Source organism: Octodon degus, unplaced genomic scaffold (genome assembly GCF_000260255.1).
Source record: "Octodon degus isolate 3935 unplaced genomic scaffold, OctDeg1.0 scaffold00014, whole genome shotgun sequence".
Taxonomy (NCBI): domain Eukaryota; kingdom Metazoa; phylum Chordata; class Mammalia; order Rodentia; family Octodontidae; genus Octodon; species Octodon degus.
Window position 1 is genome coordinate 20,447,815 of NW_004524590.1, and position 26,906 is coordinate 20,474,720.

Here is a 26,906-nt window from a genome sequence, read left to right on the forward strand (position 1 = left end):
TTAACTTAAAGTGTGTGTCTGTTTTTGGTAGCCCTTGAAGAAGAGACTAGACAGTGATTGCTGTGGCTTCACACACCTCACCTCTTCTTTCAGGTGCATGCTTCGAGTCCTGGATTCATTTGGCACCGAGCCAGAGTTTAATCATGCAAACTACGCCCAGTCCAAAGGCCACAAGACCCCCTGGGGAAAATGGAATCTGAACCCTCAGCAGTTCTACACCATGTTCCGTGAGTATTTAGGTTTCTCTTCCGCTTTCTAGAACATCAGTGAAGACAGCCAGCTACTTGAGGTGGTTACCTTCAGGGTCCTTCGCTGTACCAGTGTGTGCTCGGAACCTTTTCCTTGGGAATAATTGAATTTTTTAATTGGCATTAAAATTTCATGTGTGTGTTTTTTGGAAAGGCTTGGAAATGTTGTGGAAAAAACTGTGGACTGCAAATTGCCATTAGAAAAGAACTGTAAGTTCTAAGGTTGCTACAGCCTTAGCTGGCCCTGTGCCACCCTGCTGCTGTTGAGGGTCCCCTCAGTTTTTAATGAGGAATGACGTCTTCTGTGTCAGTTCCCTTTCTACATAACTATATCTTAATGTATTAAGTGCCAAACTTTTCAAAGAAAAAATCTTATCCTCTCTTAAGTACAGCTGGTTTAAACGTAGTTTTATACTTCACCGATTTCTTGAACATTGGTCTGAATGAGATTCTTGCTTCTCCTGCTGACCTGATAACATTGTCTTAGCAGCAGTGATCCTTTTGTGTGGGAAGAGTGGGAATGCATAAAACCGATAGTGAGCGGATGGCCCTGCTGCTAGACTTGCAGGATTTTTGGTCTGTAGGCCATTCTTTCCCATTCCTCTCCAGGGTTCTTAATTTATTTTTATTTTATTTTAGTTTTTGTTTTTGCGGAACTGGGAATTGAACTCAGGCCCTTGTACTTGCCAGGCAAGCACTTACTCTACTGAGCCATCTCCCCGGCCCCCCTCTCCAGCATTCTTATTGTCACTTTCCAGTTACCTGGCTTAGTGGAGCCCTATTTCTAATTAACTGATGACTATGGACCAAATATCAGACTTGCAAATATGTTACTTGACAGTGCACAAGAGTGAATTTCTTTTCTAAAAATGAACAACTACATGAGTTAAACAGTTAATTTGAATGCTCAGAGAAGAGAATTCCCATTTTCTAAAGTTATCAGTATAATTTCAACACAGAGATTTTCATTCTAGAAATCATTGCAGAGATGTCATTCTGCTTGCTTTTTTCCCCTGCAACCACCCTATCCTCTTGTTTGCAGCCTCCCAAAAGTAACCCTTTATTCGGGCTCACTAAACACAACAGTGAGTATACTGGGTTAGTCCTTGGGCCTCAGTTCAAAGAAGGACAAATTAAGGGTGACAGCTGGTGAAGGGAGTAGTTTTTAAAATCAGCTTACATTTAAACATTCTTTTGGCTCAGGTTGGCAAGAGTGGGCTCGATGCATGTCAGCATTAGTACTGCCTCCGGGAGCTGTATTATCCTGTTATTGCAACTTGTCCCTGGCACATAGTTTGGGAACAACTAATATCTGGCACCTTGAGTGACAGTGAGACGTGATTACAGTTAAATCTGTGGTTTGCATTTGCTGTGAGACTTTGAGAGGCTGGGATGAGGTGGCACCAAACAAACTGCAAAGGGAGCTGTGTGTTATTGCAAGTGACAGAAGGTGTTACCTCTGTCCAGAATGACTTAAGCTGCCTGGGGGATGTGGTAGGCATGTGCCCTCCAGAACGTGACGTTTTCCTGTGTCCAGGCCTGGAGGGGAGAGGGGTTCTAGAACATGTAGAGTTCTCCTTTAGAATGTTAGGATTTAGAGACCTAGAAACCTACTTTGTGCTCCATAGCACTGGCTCATTGAATTGAAAGAAGGTCACTGTTTAAAATGGTACTGAAGTGTAATCCCATCTACCAGGGCCGAGACAGGAGTATTACAAGGTTGAGGCCAGCCTGGGCAACTTGGAGGGCCTTACCTCAAAACAGATACCAAGGGGGCTGGGGAGAGGGCACAGTCAGGGAGTGCTTACCTAACGTATGTGAGGCCCTAGGTTCCTTCCCCCATACCTGGAAAGATACACAACTGAAGCTGGATTGAAGCTGGAAATGTAGGGAATTTCTCTTAACCTGGGAAGAGAGATAAGTGACTTCATCATGGCACAGAGCTCAGCAGGAGTCGGGAATTTGACTGCCTTCCTAAAAAAAAAAAAAAACAAACTTCATGGCAGAACATCAGCAGATACCGTAAGCACTGATTTGCCTATATAGTCATTGTAGAAAATATTTATCTTGTTGTTTGAAATTATTAGAGTATGGGAACCAAGATTTTCAGTATATGATAAAGGGAAGAATTAAAGACTGTAACATACAGCTTGAATGGGAATTATCAATATGAACTTTTCGGTGGTTTCTTTCTTTTAAAGACATTTCCCCATTCTGTGCTGTGAAAGAGACCAGAAGTCAGAGCAAGCAAGTGTGTAGTTCCCTAAGCTCCTTTTCTCACTGAAAGGAGCCTCTTTTTAGGATCAGGAGCTGGTTGCAGGTCTAGTGCAGGAAATATTCAAGATGGACCATTTTATCATGCCGTAAGCAAAGGAACGGAAGCTGAGAAGGCCCAGTGGGGTGGAAGCAAGAGGACGTAGATTCCCAAAACGGAGGAGTCTGGGCATGGAAAGAATACTGATTTCAGTAGATTAAAATCAAACAAATGACCAAAAAAGCTGAGGCCAAAGTGATGCATGAAACAAGAAAAGCCACAAAGTAGAGTCACCTTTACAAGTTGCTAGAGCCCCAGCTCCTTATTCTAAAAAATAAAGGAGAAAAAAAATTCAGCTTTGATCTTCCTGCCTTTCGAGCACAAATTATATTTGAAATAATCAAATGGTTGATGAGAAAAAGTTGCTAATCACAGAGAAATCAGGGATAATAAATGCAGAGGAATGAGGAATGAGAAAATCAGCATTTTGAGGATCTTAATGAGAGAGTGAAGCAAGTCATCACCAGTGCTTCTAGTCGTGTGACAGGTTGATACAAAACTTCCTCATGGGTGCGGCTGCCTTGAATGGAGGAGACAGGGAGCGAGGGGGGAGATGAAGCAGTTGGAGGCATTTCTCCTGTTGCGAGAGATGCATGTAGGCTGGAGATTTTGCAGCAGAAAACAGTTACTTCCTCTACCATCCCATCCAGAGCCTGGCCGCAGCGAGTTTGGAGGCTTCCTTGCCAGAAGGTCCCATTCTCTGTGAGGGAGGAGCAGTGTCCACCCTGGATGGTTGGATAAATGTGACTGTTCTAGTCGTCTCAAGGGAATGACTGTTCCTTTGGATTTAACAAGAGAATGTCTAAAGTCATGTTTACTTGGTGTGATATCTTTAGGACCAGCCAAATGAAATACCCTGGACCAGAACATGTTTGCTTTCTCACTTGTTAATGTCACATTTCTTACTTGAAGGCTTTTCTATGTTTTGTCTGATTTCTTGTTAATATGGTACAAATTGAAAAGCCTTGTGGAGGGGGGTTTGCACGTGTGTGTATTGTTTTGCCCCAAATCTCAGTAGTTCACGGGAATGATCCCCTGTGTATCCAGTGTGTAAATGGGCATTTTAGGATGTATCAGTGTAGAGTCCTACTTCTCATACCTTCCTAATCAGGACCAGGTGATGAGACAACACTAAGGCTCTTTGAGTAGATCAGCTGACTGATGGGTTTTTCCTGGAAGCTGGTAAGTGCCTTTCCCATTTAGGGCCCCAGTTCCCGCTGTCACCTTGTGTGTGCGTTCCACATGACTGTGGAACTAGCTCTCTAGAGCTGCTCTTTAAAAATCATCTTGGATCAAGCCATCCTTATCTGAGCCTCCAGGACCGCCCCAGGAGTCCTCTCCATGCTCCATAGTGAAGTGTTCACGTGCCTTGGTCCTCTGACCCCAAGTTCCCCTTTTCTTCTCTGACGCAGCACATACTGTGAGAGGATTTCACTGCTTAGAAAACACCACTGAGATTTGCAACTCCTCCTACCTCCTTCAAATCATCTAGTACTAAAATTATTTTTTTCATTAAGACTATTTCAGTGACTACTTCTGTCTTTTCAATCCCTAAGAAAAGTAATCATATTACAAAAATAAGGAGTCTTCTCCCACTGAAAACAAGTTTCTCAAAACCCCTCATAACCTATTTTTCACATGTGTATTTTTATTTTATTATTTTTTTCTTTTTTTGTGGCAGAAGCGGGGATTGAACTCAGGCACTTGCGCTTGCCGGGGAAGTGCTTTTTTCTACTGAGCCATCTACTCAGCCCCTTTGCATGTGTATTTTTACAGTGTTGTAAAATACTAAAAATTTTCAGTTCCTTTGTTTTCCCTTAATATATTCTTTTCCAAGATTGTACTCCGATGTGAAAACATTCCCATTGCTGTTTTAGAGACCATTAAGTGACCATCTCCTAATGTGTTTATTTGGAGATATTTTGCTTTCATTTGTAGAGAATTAACGGTGGGATTTCTGGTGCCTGCCAGATGTGTGGGTTGGCTTTGTATCTAGGCAGCATTTCAGACTCCGTCTTGGTCCACTGCAAATACCGCTTGCTTTAAACTCCTTAAGCAATCTTTTTATTTCAGTCTCAAAGAACCTGTGTTATACCTTAGTAAACAATGAAAAAAATCTGCCCCCCCCCACAAAAATAATAAAATAGACACAGTGTTTGCCTCAGCCACTTGAAAGAGAAGAGAAAAGCCCTCAAATTGATTATTTGCACTGTGCATTATGCCATATTTGAATAGCTCTAATTATCTGCTCAACACCCACTTTCACAACTTCATCTGGCTTATGTAAAAACATCAGCTGGGATAAAAATCTTTATCTAATTGAATTCTTTCCTGTCTTTCCCCGGAGACTGGAGCTGAAAGCGGCAATTGCGTTGGTGCTACGGCTGCCCCTCCCCCACCACTATTTCAAATAAGCGTCAGTGAAGATCACTTTGGTTTGTTAATATCCCAGAGAAGTTCTAGGAACCTTCGAGACTGTGTATGCTGTAGTTTCACAGTCCCTATCGCTGCCATGCAGTACTTCCTGATTCCCAGGGCAAAGTCTACGTGGGTTTATTTGTTGAGTAACCACAATGATTAAGGTGTTACTTGCTGTGTGGTGACATTAGGAAATACGCCTTCTGGGTGCTGGTGTTCCATGTTGGCCTCTAGACTGGGAGCACAGTGTTTCTTAGTACAGGAGGACATTTGGGGCAGGAAGATGGAGATGTAACAGGGAAGGGAGTAAGCAGCAGATGGGGGATTCTGGCCGTGACCTATGCAGAGCCTTCCCGTCTCACCTCCAGCTCCTTGGGTATTTCTTTTAAACCATCCCCTTTCCCAGATGCCTATTTAGTGCTGCTTCATAGGGGTAGACCGGTGGCTAACCCTGAATGTTTTCTTTTCCCTAAGGGCATGAAGGTTATATTGGAATCTCTATCTGATTGTTGGTTTCAGTTAGTTATTCAATACAGAGTACCTGTAGATGCCCGTGGGACCTGAAGTCCCTGCAGTTCAGAAGCTTACATAACAAGGGGTCAGATGGCACACGCATAAGAGAAGGCTTTGTCATATTTCCACTTTAGAGGTGACAGAGGCAGCAAATGGAGCAGAACGGATGTCAACATAGAGGCATATCCTACTTGTCCCCTCTCGTGCACCTGGAACTGTTTCTTGGAGAGTTGGTTCACAGTGAAGTGACTGGCGAAGGCCAGTTTTCTAGCTAAACAGGCCCCATGCTGAGAACCACTCTCAGCCCCAAGTAAAGCAGAACAGCCCGCACCCTTGTTCACAGTGAAGAAGATGGAAGCTGGAGTTGCGAAACATAGAGGACAGAAGCCCACTGCTTAGGCAGTTACCACAAAAGGCAGAGCAGAGAACTAAATGCTGCGTCCTGTGACCTCTGTGGGTATCCAGGATAAAATCAACTTCTCTATGTTGGCCTCTTGACTGGCAAAACCTCACTTCCAATGTTTTTGTTTTTGTTTTTGTTTTTTTCTTTTTTAAGTATTCTAGGGGCCGGGGAGATGGCTCAGTAGAATAAGTGCTTCCTGGCAAGCCCAAGGGCTTGAGTTCAATCCCCGATTCCACCCAAAAAAAAAAAAAAAAAAGATTCTAGAATCAGGTATTGAAGAAAATATTACTGCTGGTTTTGTTAAATATCTGCAGGGGAGGAGGAAACTGGAGTGAAGGCCAGTTTATCCCATTGAGGTTTACAGTTAGTGGGAGAGGGTTCCTGGTTCCTGTGTTTTGCATAGGTAATATGACAATTTCTGTTACTCACGCTGAGTGTCAGATGTTTGAAGAAACATGGTCAAAGTATAAGTGACAAAGCTGGGGTTTAAACCCAGTGCCCTCTGACCTCTCTACTAGTGGTTCTAAACCTTGAATGCACATTAAAATCACCTGGAAAGTGTACTGATACAGTGTTATGGTTTGTGTCTAGGTATCCTCCCAAAGTCTCATGCAGTCATAGGACTTTTTCAAGGAGGGCCAGATCTAGAGTGTGTGCTTAATTCACAGTACATTGCTAGGATTAAGGGGGTGAGATTACTTAACTGGTACACTGGTTGATTTAGCACCACTGTAATCCTAGTAGTCTGGGTAAGGTAAGAAGCGTAGAGAGACATTGTTACGGCTTTTGTTGATTTTGCTGTCTTCTGCCACCATGAACTGTTGGCTCTCTACCTTATGTGGCACTCTGCATTGGAGCCAGCTGGTTATGGAAACCTCTACAAACTGCCAAGTGAATAAGCCTTTCCTCCCTTAACTATGGCCATTTGGTATTTTGTTTCAGCAAGGAGAAAAGTAACTAAGTTCTAAGTTCTATAGACTGCAGAACCTGGGGCCAGAGAATTGACATTTCTGACAAGACTCAGGTGGTGGTGTTGCTGTGGGACTTGGTATCACACTCTGAAAATCCCTGCCTTCACCCACTGTGAGAACCAAGCAGCTGAAGTGAAGTGATTAAATGCAAGCTTTGTTGCCTCAGAGTTGGCACTCTGGCCACCGCAGTTCACCATTTAGAAAATGACAGTCTCTTCTTGCTACTGTAGAGGTATCTTGTTCCATTTTCTCTGCCTACAGAGGGCGACTTCTCTGGCTCGAGACAGCAGGATTTCCTCCAGCTCCCCACTTTCTGCCTTAGCAGCCACTCCTGGCCCGTTGAGAATCAGTAGGTAGCCTCCGTCTGCTGTTTTAGTTTTCATTGGCCAGCAGAGCAAGGATAAAGCTACAATTAGAGAGTGACTCACGTACCCCAAGGAAGCCCAAGCCCGTGTGGTCGGTATAAGGTGAGTGATACGTGGTAGTGACTAATGTTTAAGGGCCTGGCTTGCGCTCTCTTATTGGTTCCTACCAATGTCCCCCAAAGCAGCGGTGTGCTAGGACCATTGTTCCAGTTTACAGATGAGAGAAGAGGAGGTTCCCAATGCATAATTAACCCACAGCATAGGCTGATCACCAGAGGTGGCAGTTACTGAAACACTCTTCCACCCTTAGTAGCCTGATGCCTTTCCCTAAGGTGCCCAGTAGGGATTTTAGACTCCTTTCTCACCTCTGCGTCTCACATGAATGTCTCGGTGCACCATGGGAGCCTTGGAGGAAGCTCTGTGTTTTCTTGGCTGCCCTATTTCCTAAACCTAAATTCAGGTCCCGCCTCCTACACCCTCTGGCCCGCTGCCCTCTCTTGGGTTGTCTTGCTTCCTCTGCTTCTAGCTATCTTCCAGGACGCCATGTCCTCTCTGTTATCTGCTGTCTCTTTACCTGGAAACCCCTGTCTTCCCGTAACCCCAACACACGCAAAAATTCACTACAGTCCCTCTGACCCTTCCAGAAAGCACCCCATCTCTAGAAGCCTTTCTTCTCAGAGACAGCTACTCTGCTCCATGGCTCCTACCTAGAAGGCCCCTTTCTAGCCCAAATTGCGCTCAGTGATCCCTGCCATGTGCTTCTTGCTGAGTCCACAGTGCCTGAATTGGTCATCTGCACATGGTTGGTCTTAAATAAATATTTGTTGAATCAGTGAATAAAGACCTGAAAAACTCGGTTTGCCCAAAGTCAGTTAAGCCACAGCACTGTGAGTCTTGCTGTGGGGAAAGGCACTGCCTACCGCAGCAGCCCTAAGGCCGGGCGGGGTCTGGCCCCAGCTCTCACTGCACTTGTTCACTTCTCTCTGGCCTCCTTAGTGTCTTACCCCCAACACTTATTCCTGCCCCAGGACAAAGGCTCTGCAGGACTTGTTTTTATTCTGGAACTGTCTTCCCTTACACTTTCCCATCTCAACCTCAGGTCTCTGACCACTTGTTCAATTCTTCAAATACTAGATGACCAAAACTTGGAATTTTTTCATCAAGTTTTATAACAGTAATACAACAGTCAGTACACATGCAAATGCACTGCCCAAGTGACATGCGGGGGGAAACTGACATGTACTTCAGTGAGGTGCACCTTGATCCCCCTCTTCATCCTCTTCTCCTGATTTATTTTGCCCCATAAATTCTAGCACTTATGTCTGCCTTGCTTTCCACTGTCTGCTTTTCCTCCCATGGCATCTGAAGTGAACATTTGCCATTTGGTTGAGATTTGTCAGATTTTCTCATGGCAGGGACTTCGTATCACCTCGTATCTGGGGGGTGCCCAGTGAACACTTATCAATTGAATTAAATTCAGTTGAAAGCACACACATCCCCTGTAGTCCATGTCACGATGCAGCGGTGAGTAAGAAGCGCACAAATAAGAGATTGCATACGCTTCGTGAAGGTAGTGACATCATTTTACTGCCTTCTTTCTACACTCTGCCTGGTTAGAATTTCAAGAGTTGCTCAAACCATACTCATTGTCATTGTCACTTCATTCTACCTCTTTGAGTTGTTGCCAGGATTTGGGGTTCACTTTGCAAATTTGCATATCAGATTATAATAGTAGCTTGCAGATAAAAAGTTTAGCCTGACTGATCAAATAGCCTTCCCTACGGATGGTAAACCTTTTGGCTGTAACTGAGGATCCATTGATTCCAGGTTTGATTTTCCTTTTAGGGAATGACAGGCAAAGGAGGTGTTTGTGACTCAAACTGTCATTTTGGCCTTTTACTTAGACTGGGAGAAGTCTTCCCTTTACTTGAGTGAGGACCTGTGAGTAATGAAACTGGTCTCCATTCCTCCCACTTGAGTCGCAGACACCAAGAGTGATGTCCTTCTAGGAAGTTCGTTCTCTCCCAAATTGCTTTTTGACCCTTGAATTTACTCCAGTGTACCTTCTGTCCTCAGTCCGGCACACATCCTTTCCACTCAGCTCTACATTATAGATGTCTGAGCCTGCATCCTAGCCTTTTCTCCCACAGAGGCTACCGTCACCACCATTTGGGGAAAAAATTAATTCCGGTAAAACTTGAATGCATAATATCACTACTTACATAGTTTTTAAACCAAATCATTTGTGTCATGTAATTATATGTATTATATATATTAATATTTTAATGACATTTTTCCAACAGAACAAAAGAAAAAAATATATGCTAGAAACCCACAGCCTAGCTTGTACAGTTAGCAATTTGCTTGGCTTGTTCTGTGACTTCTGTCCATATGTCAGTCTTTTCTCTGTCAAGGAACCCTTAAGTGTTTCCACATGAGATCATTAACTGGAACTTGGTATTGGTCAGAAAGCCTGGAGTGTTTCTCTCCCCTTTGTCATAACACTGGATTGCTGTGCTTACTGTGCATCTCCAGTGGATGTGCTCACAGAAGGGACATCGTGCGGGCCCTGCTCCCTGGTGTGTCCTTAGTTCCTGAGTTCTTACCTGCTCATCATTGCTGAGTAAATGTGTTGAGTCTGAATGAAGATCAGTGTCTGGCATCCCATGGCAGTAGAACTTTAAAATGTCTGTGTCTCTGATTTGTTTCCCTTTTTCTAACATCCATTTTGTGACCTAAATAAAAAAAAGCAGGCCAATTTGTCAGGTCAGTAAACTTTTACTCTGTATCTACAGTACGTATATCAGTCTAGGAGGGGTTCTGGGATAGAGTTACTTTTTTGTCACTGAGACATAATACCTGATGCACAACTTACAGGAGGCCCAGGGGGCTGGAGAGATGGCTCAGTAGAATAACTGCTTACCTGGGCAAGCTCAAAGGCCTGAGTTCAATCCCTGGTTCCGCAAAAAAAAAAAAAAGAGGCCCAAGTTTTCAATCTGTAGTCCTCTAACTCCAAAGCAGGAGGCCATAGCAGAGGAAAAGTTTCTCCCTCATGGCAGCTGGGAGGGAGGTGTGCCCTTCCCAGGTCGTGCCCCCAGTGCTCTCCCTCTTCCAGCTAGGCCCCACCTCCCAAGCCCAAGCCAGCTGTAGCAGCCCCATAATCCAGTCACCTTCCAGATGTCCCTGCCTCTGAGCCATGAGGCTTTGCAGGGCGTGGCCAGCAGTGTTGGCTTATTTATGGCAAGAATGGGTTTTGGTTTTGGCACTTCTGTAGCAAGAACATGATGCTGGAAGTGAAGTCCCGTCTCTTAGTAACTTGATCAGTCCTGCATTCCAAAAATATTTACTTAATGGCTGCTATGTTCTGTGCTGCAGGAAATCAAGTATATAAGCCATGCTTGATCTTCAGGGAGGATCCAGTCTATTAAGATACCGGCTCCCTCTCTTCCTGTTTTAGAGCACTGAGGAGGTGTGCGTAGCCTTGAGCTGTTTGATGTGGGCTAAGCCTGATGGGCAGGAGGAAGCCTTAGGCAGCCAAGCAGACACAGCCCAGCCTACTTAAGTCACAGTTGGGCAGAGACAAAGCTGGAGTGATGCCTTCCCTGGGCCGTGCCTCATCCTGAGGGGGGTGAAACTGCTGCCATCCAGATTTGTTGTATGGAATTATTTTGATAAGCCTTGTGAAGCTGTGCAGAGGGTGGATTGGGGTTAGAGACCAGTGAGGAAGGGAGAGAAGCGCAGAGTTAAAGAAGTGCAGGGGCTTGTAGCTTTCAGTTCATTATAATCAGCATGAGAAGCCTCATGCTGAGAGCAGGGTCCTCTCGGCAGATGAGACCAAGCAACCATCAGCTGCTGAACATCCATCCCCTTGGAAACAAGTCACATCTGGCCTGTGTTGACTCCACACACCTGCTAGGGTGAGGCAAAGCTGAGTAAACTGGCAGGTCGAGATTTGATGTCCAGGGACAAATTCAGCATTACCTGGCCAGGCTCCTGGAGAGGCTGGGCTGGTACTCAGGTCTGGGGTCATTAAATCTGGGTGTGCCCGTGGTAAGCATCTGCTGTTGCACACCACCCGGGTGTGTCGTTGCTCCTCAGGTTAGTACCTCATCATGAAAGAGGAGTTTTGGTGAAAAGCACTTGGATGAAAATTTAGAGGAGAGCTTGGATGTGTAATTTATCCTTCATACAGTGTCAGTTGATTTAGTACCAAATTACAGTCACAGTGCAGCCAAAACTTGCTATTCCTCTCAAGTTTTTGGAATAAATTGTTTTCTTCCCCCTCTATCTCACTATTGAAGCTATTACATCTTTACACAGACATTTATGCATGTGTATTATGGGGGAAGGATGGCGGTCATTGGATTTTTGACTCCACTTTAGTGCAGTGTAACATGAAATAAGACTCATTAGGTATTTTTTATACTAGATTTTTTTAAGTGCCCACATAAATTAGATAACCGAATGTTAGGGTAAAAAAAAAAAATCTTAAGAATGGAACTTTAGTTACATTAATTTTTCTGGAAAAAAATTAGGGTGTCAAATTCTAGTTCAGAACTTTTAGAATAACAAAAAAAGCTTTGGGAAGGGATTTCTTTAATTGTTTGAATGATGTTTAAGATGCACACAAAATCTCTTGCTCCTCCCCACCAAATCCCCTCTCTGTCAGTTCCTCAAAAGAAAAAGGGAAAAAAAGGCAATGGTTGACTCTTGTTGGCGGGAGAATTTATTCAGTAATTTACTTTTCAGCCAACTGCAGCCCTTGCCCTTGCCTCTGGGCACGCGTTCAAAAACGCAGAAATGAAATAACAGATTGGCCAGACTGCACACATCTCCCCAGTCACAACCCTATTATCTGCTCGTTTTGTCACCCCCATTAGGCACAGGCCCGGGAGACCGGATGGTGACAGCACAGTATTTATGCTACTCCTGTCTCCATGGCTCCAGGCCTCCTGCCAGGGTCCCTCTTGTTCCTGTTACTCCCTGCACAGGACTAGTATGAAAGAGATTGGGCGTCTGATCTCTGGGTCTGGGCCTCAGGCCACCCTGTGTGGCTTCCAGGGCTGTGGTGCCACCATGACGCCTGGGCCAGGCCTCGTTGGTCATGAGAAAAGCAGAACAAGACAAAGGGACAGCCTCCCTGCTTGGGAGTCTTCCTCCTTCCTAAAAATGGATATAGTTGGGGCTACAGTACATAGATTTTATTGAGTAGATCTCAGTTAGGGAGAGGAGTTTGGTTTATTATTATTTATAGCTGTTCAGGCCAGACCAAACAGAGCAGTTGCTTTCTTTAGTACTGGGCATGTGGGGCTTCTGCTAGATATCTCCTGAAAATTTGAAATTTCTCTGAAGAGAAGGCGAGAAGAAGGTGGTCTCTGTTTAATCAAGAGAGAATGGTCTTTTGAGAGTCAACTTACAGAAGTTCTTTTTTAAATTATAGGCAAAATATACAAATGTTTGGGGAGGTGATAGGATTGTTTCCCTCTTGGTATAGAGTCAATAGACACTTCCTTTTCCTATTCCAAAATAACCTACAGGCACTGTTCTTTAATAGTGGGCTTTTTGGAGTGGATTTTACACGAGTGAGCAGCACCTTTATTCTGCTTTCATGGCATGCCCTGTTTAGTACAGCCCCTTAAATTATAGTCCCATGTGCTAAGAACTGTGTTAGGTTACTACATCATTGTGCAAGTACCTTAGGACATATGCTGTCACAAGCTGTGACATCGCCAGGCCAGTAATCTTCTGGGGCCATCATTTTATGAGCAGGCGATCACGGACTGAAGTGCTGTGCAACACGTAATTGTGCACTGTTGTTTAATAATTGTTAGAGGAGATGAAACTGTGGGCAGGCAGGTCCCGCTCAGGTTTGGCCTCTGCCCTGCTACCCAGCGGGATCCAGGTGCAGCAGGAGTCAGACCAGGCATGCGTGGACATTTTCGGTTCAGAGCCACTGATCAGCCTCTGACTCTTGGCTCTCAAAGCTGGCTCTCAAGAGTTCAAAGCTGGCTGAGGGAATATTTGCCCAGAGGCCAGCTCTACGCTGAGGGAATGAGGAGAGGGTAGGGTGCCTCACAGTGATTTTTAGACAGATGAATTTTCCCTTAAAAAGAGCATGGCTTTGTTTAGCTTAATCCATCCTCGAGGGAATTGTATGAAGCTTTTGCTACAGTGGGGGAGGTCAGTCCCGCCCCCGGCCCCAGCCAGGAGGAGTAGGTAAGAGGAGAGATGGCGAAGGAGGCTCGACTCGGTCTGCGGCTGCTGCTGCTGCTTACTGGTCCCACGCTAACAGCCCTGTCCTTTGCTTTCCACATCAGCTCACACCCCAGACAACAGCTTTCTGGGATTTGTGGTCGAGCAGCACCTGAACTCCAGCGACATCCATCACATTAACGAAATCAAAAGGCAGAACCAGTCCCTCGTGTATGGCAAAGTGGATAGCTTCTGGAAGGTGAGTCAGCCTGCGTGTGTGTCGCTCGCTCTCTGCAGAGAAGACACTTGGCTAATTTAATTTAACTTTGATGCAGGGAGTAGTCAAACCAAGTGCCCAGGCCTTAATGGGATCTGCTCCGACGTAAACAAGAATGCTCCGGCATTGGCCGCGCCGGCACTTGGGCGTCTGCCAGAAGCTGTGGGTGCCTGTCTGTCCTCACGTCCCCGGTCAGCACCCCGTCCACTCTTTGCTGGTTGGAAGTTGTGCGTCACAGCTGTTTTCATGTCTTGTAACGCCTGGCCAGGGTTTGCACATGCACAGATTCAATCAGTTGTAGATCAAAAATATTCGGGAAGAAAAGAAATGTATCTTTATTCAATGTGTACATTTTTCTGTCATTGCTTAACCAGGAAAAGCTATATACACAGTGCATAGAATTCTACATTACAAGTAATATAAACTGATTTTGGTATACTTTAATACACTAAGACTTGGATGTATGGAGAATATGTTTAGTTTCTGTGCACATATTGTACTATTTTATATGAAGGTCGTGAGTGTCCCTAGGTTTTGGTATGGGGAGGAACAGGGCCTAGAACCAGTCACTGTACATACTGAGGGGTATAAGGTTTAGACAGCTCTCTAGAGCTGGGCGCTGCACAGAGGGACTCTGCAGTGCTCTCCCGTCCTGCCCTCTGGGAAGCGGTCTGTGAAGCCTGACAGTACCCTTTCCCAAGGAAGGCAGTGTCTTTGCGGTCCTTGCTGTGTAATCTGGAAAGAAACACCTGCGAGGGCTGACTGTGGGCAGAGCTGCTCAAGGGGGTTTCGGATAAAGAGCTCTTGAGCATAAAAAGAAAATCTGTTTTTTCCCAGGCACTTATCTGTTGAACCCCCAGAGGGTCATCCCTTCTTCCCTCCTGGGTGATTTCCAGAATGGACCTGGGAAGATACAGCAGTAAAGGATCTGGTCCCACCTGTTGACAGGCACTGTAAATCTTTTCATGTGGCAAGTAGGCCTCAAGGAGGCGAATGGCATCACTGTGAGGGTTGGTTCTGTCAGCCAGGTGTCTTTGGGACCTATCTGAGCATGGTGGTCCATGCATGTAACTCCAGCACTCAGGAAGCTGAGGCAGGAGGATCACCACGAGTTCATGGCCAGTGTGGGCTACATGGTAATTTCAAGGGCAGCCTAAACTACCTAAAAATTTAGACTCTGTCTCAAATAAACTGAAGTCCTCAGGCCCTTAAAAACATGCCTCATCCTAAATGGCAGAATTAAAGCCTTTCCAGCCTAATCATAAACTGTGGTCTTATGCTGTCCTGACTCCCCTACCGAGGAACACAGTGACGTGCTAGCTAAAAAGTTCCTTGCACTCGCCCTTCTGACCTCCTTTCAGCAAAGGAGGGCAGGGCCGTCCATTCAGCCCCACCAGGCTTACTGTAAAAATGGGACAATGAAGTCAGTGAAGTCGGCCTGCTTCTGGGGAGTTGGTTTAATCCTGGATAGTGTGCTCTTTGCTATGAACAGCTAGACTCCGTCTTTGTTTCACATAGTGGGTGACCTGGTAAAAGTTTTACTCCTGCTTCTCCAGGAGGACATTTGACGATGTTTGGGGACAGTGTTGGTGGCCATGTCTGGATCGTGGTGCTGCTAGCATTGTGTGAGTGGAGGCCAAAGATATTATAAACATCTTAGGGCCCGGGGAGATGGCTCAGTGGAATAAGCACTTTTCTGGCGAGCGCAAGGGCCTGAGTTCAATCCCTGGTTCCACAAAAAAAAAAAAAAAAAAAACATCTTGTAGAGCACAGGTCCCCTCCACTACTACCTGACACAAAGAACTAGCTGGCATAAACTATTGGCAGCACAACTGAGAATTATTTCCTGTGTAAATTATAAGTTGAACGTCCCTCACCCAAAAGAACACACTGAGACCACGGAGGAAAAGTTTCACACCTGTCCTCCTATTATGAGTCATAGTGTAAAGTTAGGTACACTAAAGAAATATTTGTGTGACATTTTCTTCAGACTCTGTGTACAAGGTTCATAGGAAGCAAATACGAATTTCGGGCGCGTACTTGAGTCCCATCCCCAAAACATCTTCTGTTTTTGTATTCCAAGGTCTGAAATCCAAACAACACTTTTGGTACTACACATTGCAAAGTAATAGACACTCAACCTTTATTCTACTCTTTCTCCTCACAAGTAAAGTAAAACCAATATAGTTTATAACTGGGTATTTGAGTTGTTCCCATTTTTTTAGTTTTATTATGTATTTTTATTAGTACATGTTTCAGTACATTTATTGTAGAGTCTGTACATAATATATTTCAGTTCTTTTTGTCCCCCCCCCTTCCCATTCCTCTCTGCTCTCTCTAACTCTTTTTTTTTTATATTAATTTATTTAGTGTGTGTGTGGCCAGCTCAGCCCACCAGGGGGTGGGGCTGGCTGGCATGTGGTGCTGGGGGATTGAACCGCGGTCCCTGTGTTTTGCTTAGCTTAGCTTGTTCTAAATAGGTGCTTTAGACCACTGAGCCATCACACCAGCCCCTCTCTACAACTCTTGATCCCCCTTACTTTTGAAAAGCTGTTTCCGTGAGCTTTTTAATTCTTTTTCAAAATTCTCTTTCCTTTTCTCCCCACTCCTCCAATCTCTTTTTCCTCTTCCCATTTGAAAAAGATCTCCTATTTTCCTGTTGTATATCCTTTATTTTGCACTTTATTTGTATTTTGGTTTCTCACACAAGAAAATCCATGAGATACTTCAACTCTGTGTCTGATTCATTTCACTTAGCGTTATGTGTGGTCTTGAGGTGAATCAACCTACAGATGCCTCGAATATATCCTGCTTTATGGTACAGTAGTACTCCGTTGTAGCTAAAGACCTCATTTTCTTCATCTGTTCATGGGTGTATAGGATATTTTGTTTCTCATGTGTCAGAATGTACCCCGTGTCATGGATACATTTGTTAACTGAATTTGAGCCAAGCTAGTAGTAGGAAGGGTGTGCTGAAAGTTCTCGTGCTTGGCTTGGTGATTATGCCACAGGCCATGACTCTGGATACATGAATACTCAGGCCTTTTCCCCTGCGCAGCTGGCTGGATAAAATAGCTTGCAAGTCTGAACAGGTCTTGCAATTGTATCACTTCTGTTTTGGAACCAAGTGCAGCTCTCTTCTGAGTGTCTCTGCAGCTTTTTTTTTTGTTTTTGTTGTTTATTTTTCTAGAAAAACAAAAGAATACACTGGTTCTGAATGCTTTTCTGTTACCTGTTTTGGATAAATTAATACTGCCACTAAAATGAATTCTTCGGTGCCAGTAAGAATCCCGAAAGCGTAAGCCATTCTGTTAGTGATTAGTGAAGTGATTTGGAAGTTCAGTTGTGTTTTGGGGTGACCCAAACTCTGCAGGTGACCCGATACTCATTATAGTATTCCCACTCAAGGACTGCAAAAGCTAAGTGTCGCTAGGTCTATGTTCATCTTTTTCTGAACACCAAAATTCAAGGGTATCATTTCAATTTTATTCCAGCACTCTGCTGAAAACACCTCTCAAAAGAAGAAAAATACTGGAGAGTTTTCACATGTATGTTAAATATAATTTCTGACATTTAAACACAGAAGAGTATATGAGATTCTAGGTGTTTCAAAAAAAAAAATATATCCATTACATAGTATGTAGTGAACATACTCAGAAAACAGTTGTACTTGTGAGATGTCATTCCAACCTCAGTTCCAAAGCGTCATTCAGTCCCAAAGTTACTGTGAGATTTAATAAATGACTTTTCCCATCCATTCATCACCCGTATCCAGTCGCTCTTCACCTCAGAGATCCTCAGGAGGGAAGTGACGCCTGTTAACCCGGGGAGATTTAGGATTTTAGTGGGGGCATGGTTTGGACCAGATCATTGCCTAAGGTCCTGCTTCTAGAACTCACCGATTTCTGAAGGTGCTCTTTTACACGCACCTCCACCTTCCCCCTTGAGGGCCTAGCTCTGGGGTGAGCCATGCTACCACGTGGTACCCTCCAGCTCTGGGTGATTGGCCCAGGATGTTGTCCTCTAACCCAAAGCAGTCCAGCTCCCTGGCCTTGGAACCAGGAGTCTGCTGCAGCAAGCTGAGCTGTGGCAGCAAGATTCTTCTCTTGGTGTTGGAGACAGTAAGAATAGCCTTAGGAATGGAAGTCAAAGGGGTGTGTCTGGAGTTGTACCGAGGCCAAGGTAGAAACCTGGCAGGGGTCCAGATGTTGACCAAGAAAACAGGACTGATGTTGGAAAGACAGTGCAATGTTGAGGGTGGGAGGGGCCCCACAGCGAGGAGTGACAGATAGGAAAGAGGGCGCGCAGATAGGACAGAAAGCAGTTAGCTGCTGGAGTTCCCGCATGCTTCTGTTTCCATCTCGTGTGTCATTCTCTAACATTCTGTTCTCTTATAGCAATGGAGTGTATTCTGGTCCTTACAGTCATACCATGGATATCTGCTAAATTGTGCAGGTCTCCCCGTGTTCCACATACTTGTCAAGAAAACTTAAATGTGTGCAACACACAGGCTGAGGAAGGAAGGGCTCCCTCTCAGTCTCCTGCCGCGTCATGTCCATGGTGCCCACAGCTCTTAGCCTGGTGTTATAGTGTGTGATGGAGAGAAAGGGACCATACTGTCCTGCTTCAGAATCTGGAAGGCGCCCATATGGGAAGCTTCTCTACCCAAGACCCTCAGCATCAGATGAGATTGTTTATCCCCTTATCCCAAGTGCAAGACCCCTCTTAACCCGAAGACCTACAGCTCTAGGTTTTTGGACTCTATTTGAGACGGGCTGAGCCTTGGTTCTGGCTACACCAGAAATGTATCGAGAAAAAAGATCTCTCTGTTCTTTAACAGCCTCTTACCAAAAGTTATCATGATGTACAAAACTAAACACTTTTTAAAAGACATGTGACTTTTAAATATATAGAACTTAAAATTAATCAAAGTCTTAGCCCAGTATAGTGCTGCATGTCTGTAATCTCAGCTACCCTGGAGGCTGAAGCAGGAGGATCACAAATTTGTGGTCCACCTGCACAACATAGGCCCTGTCTTTAAAAAAAAAATAAGGTTGGGGATATAGCTCAGTCATAAAGCACCTCTGGGCTCAGTCTCTAATATAGAAAAAGAAATACTATTTTAATTTTTAATCTATTTATTTAGTACAGGGTCTCGCTACACAGCTTGGACTCATAGTCATCCTCCTGTCTCAGCCTCACTAGCGCTGAGGATACAGGGGTGCACTACCACCCCTGGTTTCAGTGGCCAGCACAATAGCGTAGCATGCAGTACTGGGGATCAAATTTGGGTCCCTGCACTTGCTAGGCAGGCGCCTAGACCCCTGGGCATCTCCCCAGCCCCACTATTTTATTTTTGAGGCAATGTCTTGCCATGTTGTTCAGCCAGGCCTTGCACTTACTGTGGAGCCCCTGCTGGCCTCCAGCTCATGGCAGTCCTCCTGCCTCAGCCTTCTGAGTGCTGGGATTGCAGCACCACCTGGCAACTATATTACTTTAATTTCCATGTTTCTTTAAAAAGAAAAATATCCTGAAAAGATACAGTGTGTCCTTACTACGTGTGTCCTTACTACTTATTACCACGTGGTCACTGCCCAAGCAAATGATCTGGAGCCCTTGCTTTGACACATGGGTGGGACCTGAATCAGAAGCTCCCTGAAGTACTTAACTGGATTTAAGGTTCCTTTCTCTCTCATTTTTGCTGCTGTACTTAACTCCTGAAGTAGCTAACCTATAAGCAGGGGCTACATGTAGATTACCTAGGATCCTTTCCTTCCCTCCTTCGGTACCAGGAATCAAACTCAGGACCTTATGCTTGCCAGGTAGGGGCCATGCCACTGAGCTGTATCCCTGGCCCTTACTGGGATCTTCGTAACACATAGGTTCTGGCTCAGACCTGCCTAGTGGGACTGAGACGGCCACTGTCACTCACGTGCAAGCGATGTAGGTGGGCTGTGGCACCATGCACAGAGCAGCCCACTCTAGGGTGTTTGCCCCCAGTGACTGACCAGTGAGTGGATAGATAAATCTTCTTCTCCTTTCCTTTGACTTCCTGCTATCTGTGCCCACTGGCAGCCCTCCTGTCACCATCTGCTGCTAGCACCTGATTCCAGTCACCCTAAGTGCGCTGGCCAGGAGCACATTTGCAAGCCTGCTGCTTCTGGCCCTGCTGCCCGGCCTCAGGAAGGGCGGAAGAGAGTGGACTCTCAGAGCATGTAACAGAGGCACCTGCCTGCCTTGGACCTGTTCTGGTTGGGTTCGCACAGTGCTCTCTGAGCAGTGGGGCGCGGTGATCCAGCGCGTAGACTTTGAGGTCAGGCAGCAGGGCTCAGGTCCTGGCTCTGCCCTCAGCTGCCTGACCTTAGGCAAGTTATAGGAGCTCTCTTGGCCTCCGTTGTCATGGGGCTTCTCATAGGGTTTCAGTAATGATTAGCATCTATGTATGATTAAATGACAGGGCTACCCTGCCCACAATAAGCCTAATGTGCATCAGAAACTGTCATCATTGTCATTACCTGAGCCAGAGGCGCAGCACTGCAGTGGAAATTGCTGGAGGGCTGAGACAGGTTGAGCCTACAGGAAATTGGCAAACGCAGGCCTGCCCAGAAGTACTCATATTTGAGTTTTTAAACTCTATTATCAGTTGGAAAACTCTTGCCCAGTGGTGGTGAAACTATGGCATGTGTGTTATTGTGTTTTTCTTTTAAAACAAAAGGTGTAGAGTTGCTTTTTCTGAACTGAAATCACAGTATCTAGGTTTAATTGCAGTGTTGGCGCAGTGTTGATAAATACGTGGGTTTGGGGTTGCAGGCTGGCCCTTGGTCTCTAAAAGGTTCAGTTACTGCTCTAGCCCCTGGGGCAAATATAGCCCATTATCTGTTTTTATAAATAACATTCTATTGGAACATAGCCATGGCCATTCGTTGTCTAGGGATGCTGTTGCACTAAAATTATAGTCTTGAGTAGCTGTGATAAAGGCCGTATGACCTCCAGAGCCGACAAGATGTACTGTCTGGCCTTCCCCGAGCAGCTTGCTAAGCTCTGAGTTATGCTGTGTCCCAAATAAGCCAAGGCTCTCAGAGAGATGCAAGTCCCTGGCATGAATCTCAGCAGAGATCTTCTTAGCTTGTTTCAGGGTTCTTGATTGTGTTGATGGATAAAAAATACATGGGATCGTGTGGCAGAGAAAGCGCCACACACTGAGCCAGCCAGCACTCCTGCTAAGCAAGAAGCCAGTGCCTTCTAAGTAACTGAAAAGGCATTGAGAATAAAAGGGTGCCTTGGGCCGGGGCTGCGCGTCAGCGCCTGAGCGCATGCTCCACACATGTGCGGCCCTGGGTTTGCTCCCCAGCACTTCAGAAATTTAAAGGAGGCTTACATTAGCAGGGTATTTCCACTTCTTGGAGCCCTTCCTCGTTGATATTTGAGGTGGAGCATCTGGTGCCTTTTGAGGAAGAGAGAGCCAGAGTCTTAGCCATCCTGGCTTACAGGTGAGGGTACTGGCTCAGAGGTAGAGTGAGGTGGCCAAGATCCTGCAGCACAGGCAGTGGCAAACCAGAGCCAGGGCCAGGTGTGCACTCCCCTCTTGGAGCCTTGACGCCGCGCTGCCCTCTGCTTGATAGAGCTGCTCCTCTGCCCCCCTCCCCAGAGGGTGGGTCTGTGTTTAGGGCAGGTTCAGAAACCCTGAAGGAAGGACTCCATGTGTGACCAGAGCATACGGCAGCAGCCCTGGCAAATACTGGCTTAGCAGGTAAACTCCCCCAGGCTGCTGCCCACACAGATGGCCAACTGGGCAATGATCTTGCTGGTTCTGCAGAGTAAACACGCCTCTCTTTGAGTGATTCTTTTCTGTGCCCTGATTCCTGGGCCTTGCTTGCCCTAGCCTTGGGTTGCCTGGCAGTGACCTAACTGAGCCACACTCCCCCAAATTCAGAGAGTGCCTTTTCACCTAGGCCTCAGAGGCCGTGTGATTATAGAGCATCTTCTCCAGTGGCACATCCCTTCCCTATAGGCCAAAGAAATGAGCTTTTGGAAATGTGGCCCATGCAGCGCCTGTGCTCTTTCTAATCCATTCTCCTTACACATGAGCCAGAGTGATCTTTTACAAATGTGAATTGGTACTGTTCCTCTGCCCAAACTCTCCAGTGACTTTATGTCAGACACAGAGTACATTTACAGTGAAGTCCACACCTGGAAGCGGGCTTAGTGAGGCTGCACCCCTTGTACTGTCCCTATCAACCTGTGCCCAAGGGCCTCCCTCTTCTGATGTACTGGGGATGGAACCCAGACCCTAGCACTAGCACACACAGTCCCTCCCCAGCCCCTTTTTATTTGGGGACAGCACTTCACTGGGTTACCTAGGCTGGCTGTGAACTTGCTGTCCCTCCTTAGCCTCCCCAGTAGCTAGTAGCACAGACATGTGTCCCATGCTCGGGTTCTGGCCTTTTTTATTAGCAGTAGTACATACTTGCTGTACATAATAATGGCATTCAGCCCGGGGAATTTTTACTGGTGTGTATCTGAATTCTTTTTCTTCCATTCCTTTTCCCTCCCTCAGATCCTTCTTCCCTTTCCCATTTACAAGGCTTTGTTTCCAGATTTTTTTTTCCCTTCCATTCTCTGTTTTTAAATCTCTTTCTCTTGCTTCCCTCCCTCCTTTCCTCCATCTTTCATTTTGCTCCTTGTCTACTCTTTGGGTTTCTCACACAAGAGAAACACTATGATGTTTAAACTTGTGGTCTGATTTATTTCACTTAAAATTAAGATCTCACCATCCATCCATTTACCTAAAAATGGCGCAAGTTTATCCTTATTTGCCAGCCCTTCAATGGCCGCAGCAGGCCCGGCTCCTCCCAGCCTTTTATACCTCCCTGCCAACGCGTGCTGACAGCAGAGTCGCCCTCCCCGTCACAGCCCCTGTTCCTTCCCTTAGTGTAGCTGTAAGTGTTTCTCTTCCAGTCTCAGGCTGTTCTTACTTGATATGTAAATTATACAAAGACAGCAGCATGTAGTTTGCTAGCCAGCATTGCCTGGCGTTGGTAGGCAGTCTGTAGCTGCGTGATGCTGGACGGACTGAATCTCTTTGTGGTGTAGTTTACTGATTTATCTGGGGAGACTGGGATAAAATGTGGAATGCTTTTGCTTTTGGGCCTTTCCCTGTGTTCTCTGGCCTGAAGGAGTGCAGTAGATGGAATTGATAGAAGAAGAGTAAAGCGATCCTTGTATGGCTTCTGCAGACCCCAGAGCAGTTGTTGGGCCTGAGACCCTGAGAGGGAGATTAGCCATGAGATGGCATGGGAAGCAGATGCTGCGCAGAGAGGTCACAGGCCTTAGCTCTGAGTAGCCCTCCTGTCACCTGTGATTTGGGGGAAACAACTCCAGTCTCAGTTTCCTCCCTTATAAAAAAGAAGGTATGGTGTAGGAGATGCTTCCAGGTCCTCATCTCGGTCCAAGAAGCCAATATTTGTAATCCCAAAGTTACCTTATTGGGGGCTGAGGAGATGGCTCAGTGGAATAAGCGCTTCCCTGGCAAGCGCAAGGGCCTGAGTTCAATCCCCGGTTCCGCAAAAAAAAATAAAATAAAATAAAATAAAAAAATAAATAAAAAAATAAAAAATAAATAAAATAAAAAAAAATAGAAAACAAAGTTACGTTATTGGAATCCCATCAAGTTGATTCCAATCTACCACTTAACAATGCAACCCACGCCGAAAATAAAGACACTAAATTATATTTTCAGTCATCAGGGAGTCAACAGGCTCTAAGTCCAGCCACGAAGATGGCTTTCCAGAACCAAGAGAGCGACCCAGGGCCTCACCCGGTTTTTATTCAGTGGGGGAGTGGCTTGAGGAGGATTGACTGAGAACTGTGGGAAGTAGGTGATCATTGTGAGCTGAGCTAGGTGGGTGGCCGACATTTACCTCCGCCATATGCAGAGAGGCTATGCAGAGAGAATAATCTGCATTATATAGTATCTAATGTTTTGGTAAGTCTGGTGCTTCAGCTTTGGTGTCGCCTTTCAAGCCCCAGGAAGTCACAGCCTCTATCTGGAGGCTCAATCCCAGCTGGCGGTGCAGAGTATTAGCTCTACCGTCCTGTCTCGACTCGGCTCACATTAAAGAGCAGCAGGTGTAGGTTACCAGGAAAACACGCATGCCACCTTCAAAGACTATCACCAGCACCTCAGCTAGACCAATACACATTGCTTAAGACCAATTGAAGGATAAACAGCAGTCCTAGCCAGCTCTGTACAGAACAATACGAAGAGATAGGGTCAGGCTCAGCCAAAATGGAGACAGTCGTTCTTCTTTCAAGGAGAGCTGCTCAGGTGGGCCTCCACAGTATGGTTATTTGGTTTGTTTTTTATTTTTTAATGAATGAATTTTTTTTTCTTGTTAGATAGGTCTTTTTTCCCCATAATTTTATTGAGAAACAAAGAACAATGAGACAGTTTCAAACCAAATTGGTAGGACACTTTCAATAATTAACACATTGCATACATTCTTCCTAGTGGTTAATTGCTGTACAAGATGTGGACATGATATCCTACTTACAAACACCATTAGAACAAATCCCTCTATTCACTAAGAGAATGTAACTATATATCTATCCTAACCACTTTAAATACACAGGTACAAAATGGACATTCATCTATATCCTCTTTTTTTGTTAAGTTCCATTATTTGAATATTATAGGTGTGTAAACTCAGCAAAATATTCTAAAAGAGTCCAGTAGCCCATAATAGTATTGGGTCTTCCGCTTGATACATGTAATAAGGCTGGCGAGATAGCTCAGCAGTCTAAAGAGCCTGCTTAGATAAACTTAGGCAAAGCACAGGGACTGCAGTTTGATCCCTGGCACCACATGCTGGCTAGCCCTGCCCCCTGCGCGGGCTGAGCCAGCCACACAAAAATAGATAAATAAAAATGAAACCAGATTGATACATGTAGTACTATAGTTGACCTTAAAATAAGAGCATGCTGTCATGCTTTATGATTCTGCTCATATACGACTCTTAACAAATGCACACTGTTCCATAGTGACAGAACGCAGATCAGTGGTTGGGAACAGAGCAAGAAAAGAAAATCGATACTTTCATTGTCTCTTCCATAGTGATACTTCCATGATGTATGCATAAGTAAACACTTATAAAATTGTATACTTTAAAAATGTGCAGTGTATTATATTCTGTACCTCAACAAAGCTAGTATAAAATAATGATGGGCATGATGGCACATGCCTGTATGTCATTCCAACACTGGGAGGCTGAAGCAGGAGGATTGCAGGCTTGACACCAGCACCTTAGTGACTGAACAAGACTCTCTCCAAAAAGAAAGAGCTTAGAATATGGTGCATGTGGAGGTCCTGGGTTCAATCCCCAGTACCAGACACACAAAACTTAAGACATTTTTTAAATTTAATTTATTTGTCTTTTTGAGGCAGGGTCTCCATATACAGTTCCTCCTGGGTGCTGGGAGTACAGGCATGTGCCACATTTTGAAACTTTTTAAATAAATGAAAGCACACAGGACCAGAGGTACACCTTAATAGTGTAGTGCCGAGCTGGCAAACCAGTGACCCTGAGCTTGATTCCTGGTACCATAAATAAAGAAATGAATTAATGAATAAATGAAAACAGAGCGGTCCATGGGACAAATCCTGCTTGTGACCTGTACAGCCTGTAAGCTAAGAATAATTTTTAAACTTTAAAGGTTGTAAAAAAAAATGTAGAAGACGATATGACAGAGAGCTTGTGTGTGTCTACAGAGTTTAAAATATTAGCTGTCTGGCCCTTCACATTAAACATTTGCCTGCCCCAGCATGGGATCCTAACCACTTACCAGGTATGTTCTCTGGGGCCCTGGGCTCCAGCTCTGGGATTTCCAATAAGACTTCCATGGGAAGGAGGATTGCACCCCTTTCAAGAAGCACAAATAAATCTTGAAAGCCTCTAGACTAGGTAGTAACCTCCACTATCTGAGATATATTTGCATCCCAGAAACTATGTAATTATCTAGCTTGCTAATTGGTTGACTTGGACTTAGTTTAAATTAATGAAAATTGGAAATTGGAATCATGTGGAGAATACCATTTGATTCCGTAGTCGGAATTAACTGCTCTTATTGCATTGTTTTAATGAGCCAGCAAAGAAAGACCTTTGTAATTAACGAATGTACTGAAATCCTTGAAAAGAACACTTTTTTGTAAGTAGGTTAAACCTTGTCATCGTGTTTGCTCTTTAATCTCCTTCACCAGACTTTTTCATACCTGATAATGTTAGAGATAAACCAGATGAAGTTAAACCCACCTTATGTCACTTGGGCAAAGGAGTGTATTTTCAAAGAACAAAGTAGGAATTAGTTTTGTTTGATTTGCAGAAATGTGGTATCATTACAGCTCTTGGTTTAGTTCCCTCCAGAAAGCGTGAGAAGCATTCTGCCATTTTGTCTCCCTTGGAGGGCAAGTCAGTGAGAAATCCTGTCAGTGAGTCGTGTTCCTTGGAAACCCCAATCAGCAGAGGTAGGGAGAAGTTGAAGGGGCTTTCCCCTGGCCCAGAGGGTGGCAGGACATTCGGTTTGGTGCACAAGGAGCGGAGCCGTACTTGTACAGATCCTTCCCTCAAGAGCAGCCACCTAGCAAGCCACAGTGACCTGTGGCCCCCGCTCACGTCTGGCACAAGATGAAGTGCCGTGATACCGTAGAGCCTTTTCCCCAAACTAAAGGAACAGCCTAGGGAAGAAACAGGAGAGGTGACATGCGCAGAGAAACATCACTCCAAAGCTGCCATACAGGATACTTGCAGACTTCGCAGAGCGACCACTGACTGCATGCTGTGGTAACCTCACCCTGTGTGATACCGTACTGAGCACGGCCATGTTTGATGAGCCTCCTCAAAGGAGCGAATGGAGCTCAGTGGAGGAGGCAGTGTTTCTTGTCTCATAGTCCTCGTGGTCTGTTCCACTTGGTCACAAGCTTTCTGCTCCCAGGGTTCCCTTTTTAGCTGGCAGGGTGAACATGGCCTCCGTAGTACCCATTTCAGCCTGGAGATGGAGCCGTGGGAGGTGCCCAGGGTGGGAAGGCAGGCATCCTGATTCTACTGTTAGCTGCAGAGCTGGCAGACTGCTTGTCCTGCGCTGCCCCTTGCCTTCTGAGTCTCTCTTTCCTCATCTATAAAATGAAGCAGAGGACTGGATGTTCTTCTATT

At 45.2% G+C, this 26,906-nt stretch overlaps 1 protein-coding gene across 4 annotated transcripts in view; it reads left to right on the forward strand.

Moving 5' to 3' along the window:
* The window catches only part of Mgat5 (mannosyl (alpha-1,6-)-glycoprotein beta-1,6-N-acetyl-glucosaminyltransferase), a 354,646-nt gene that overhangs the window by 230,431 nt on the left and 97,309 nt on the right, over window positions 1-26,906 (forward strand). For all 4 annotated transcript variants that reach the window (XM_004626373.2, XM_023709791.1, XM_023709789.1 and 1 more), the window contains exons 10-11: window positions 94-227; window positions 13,550-13,683. In XM_004626373.2, the coding sequence (XP_004626430.1) occupies window positions 94-227; window positions 13,550-13,683 (268 nt within the window). The remainder of the gene's footprint in view (window positions 1-93; window positions 228-13,549; window positions 13,684-26,906) is intronic.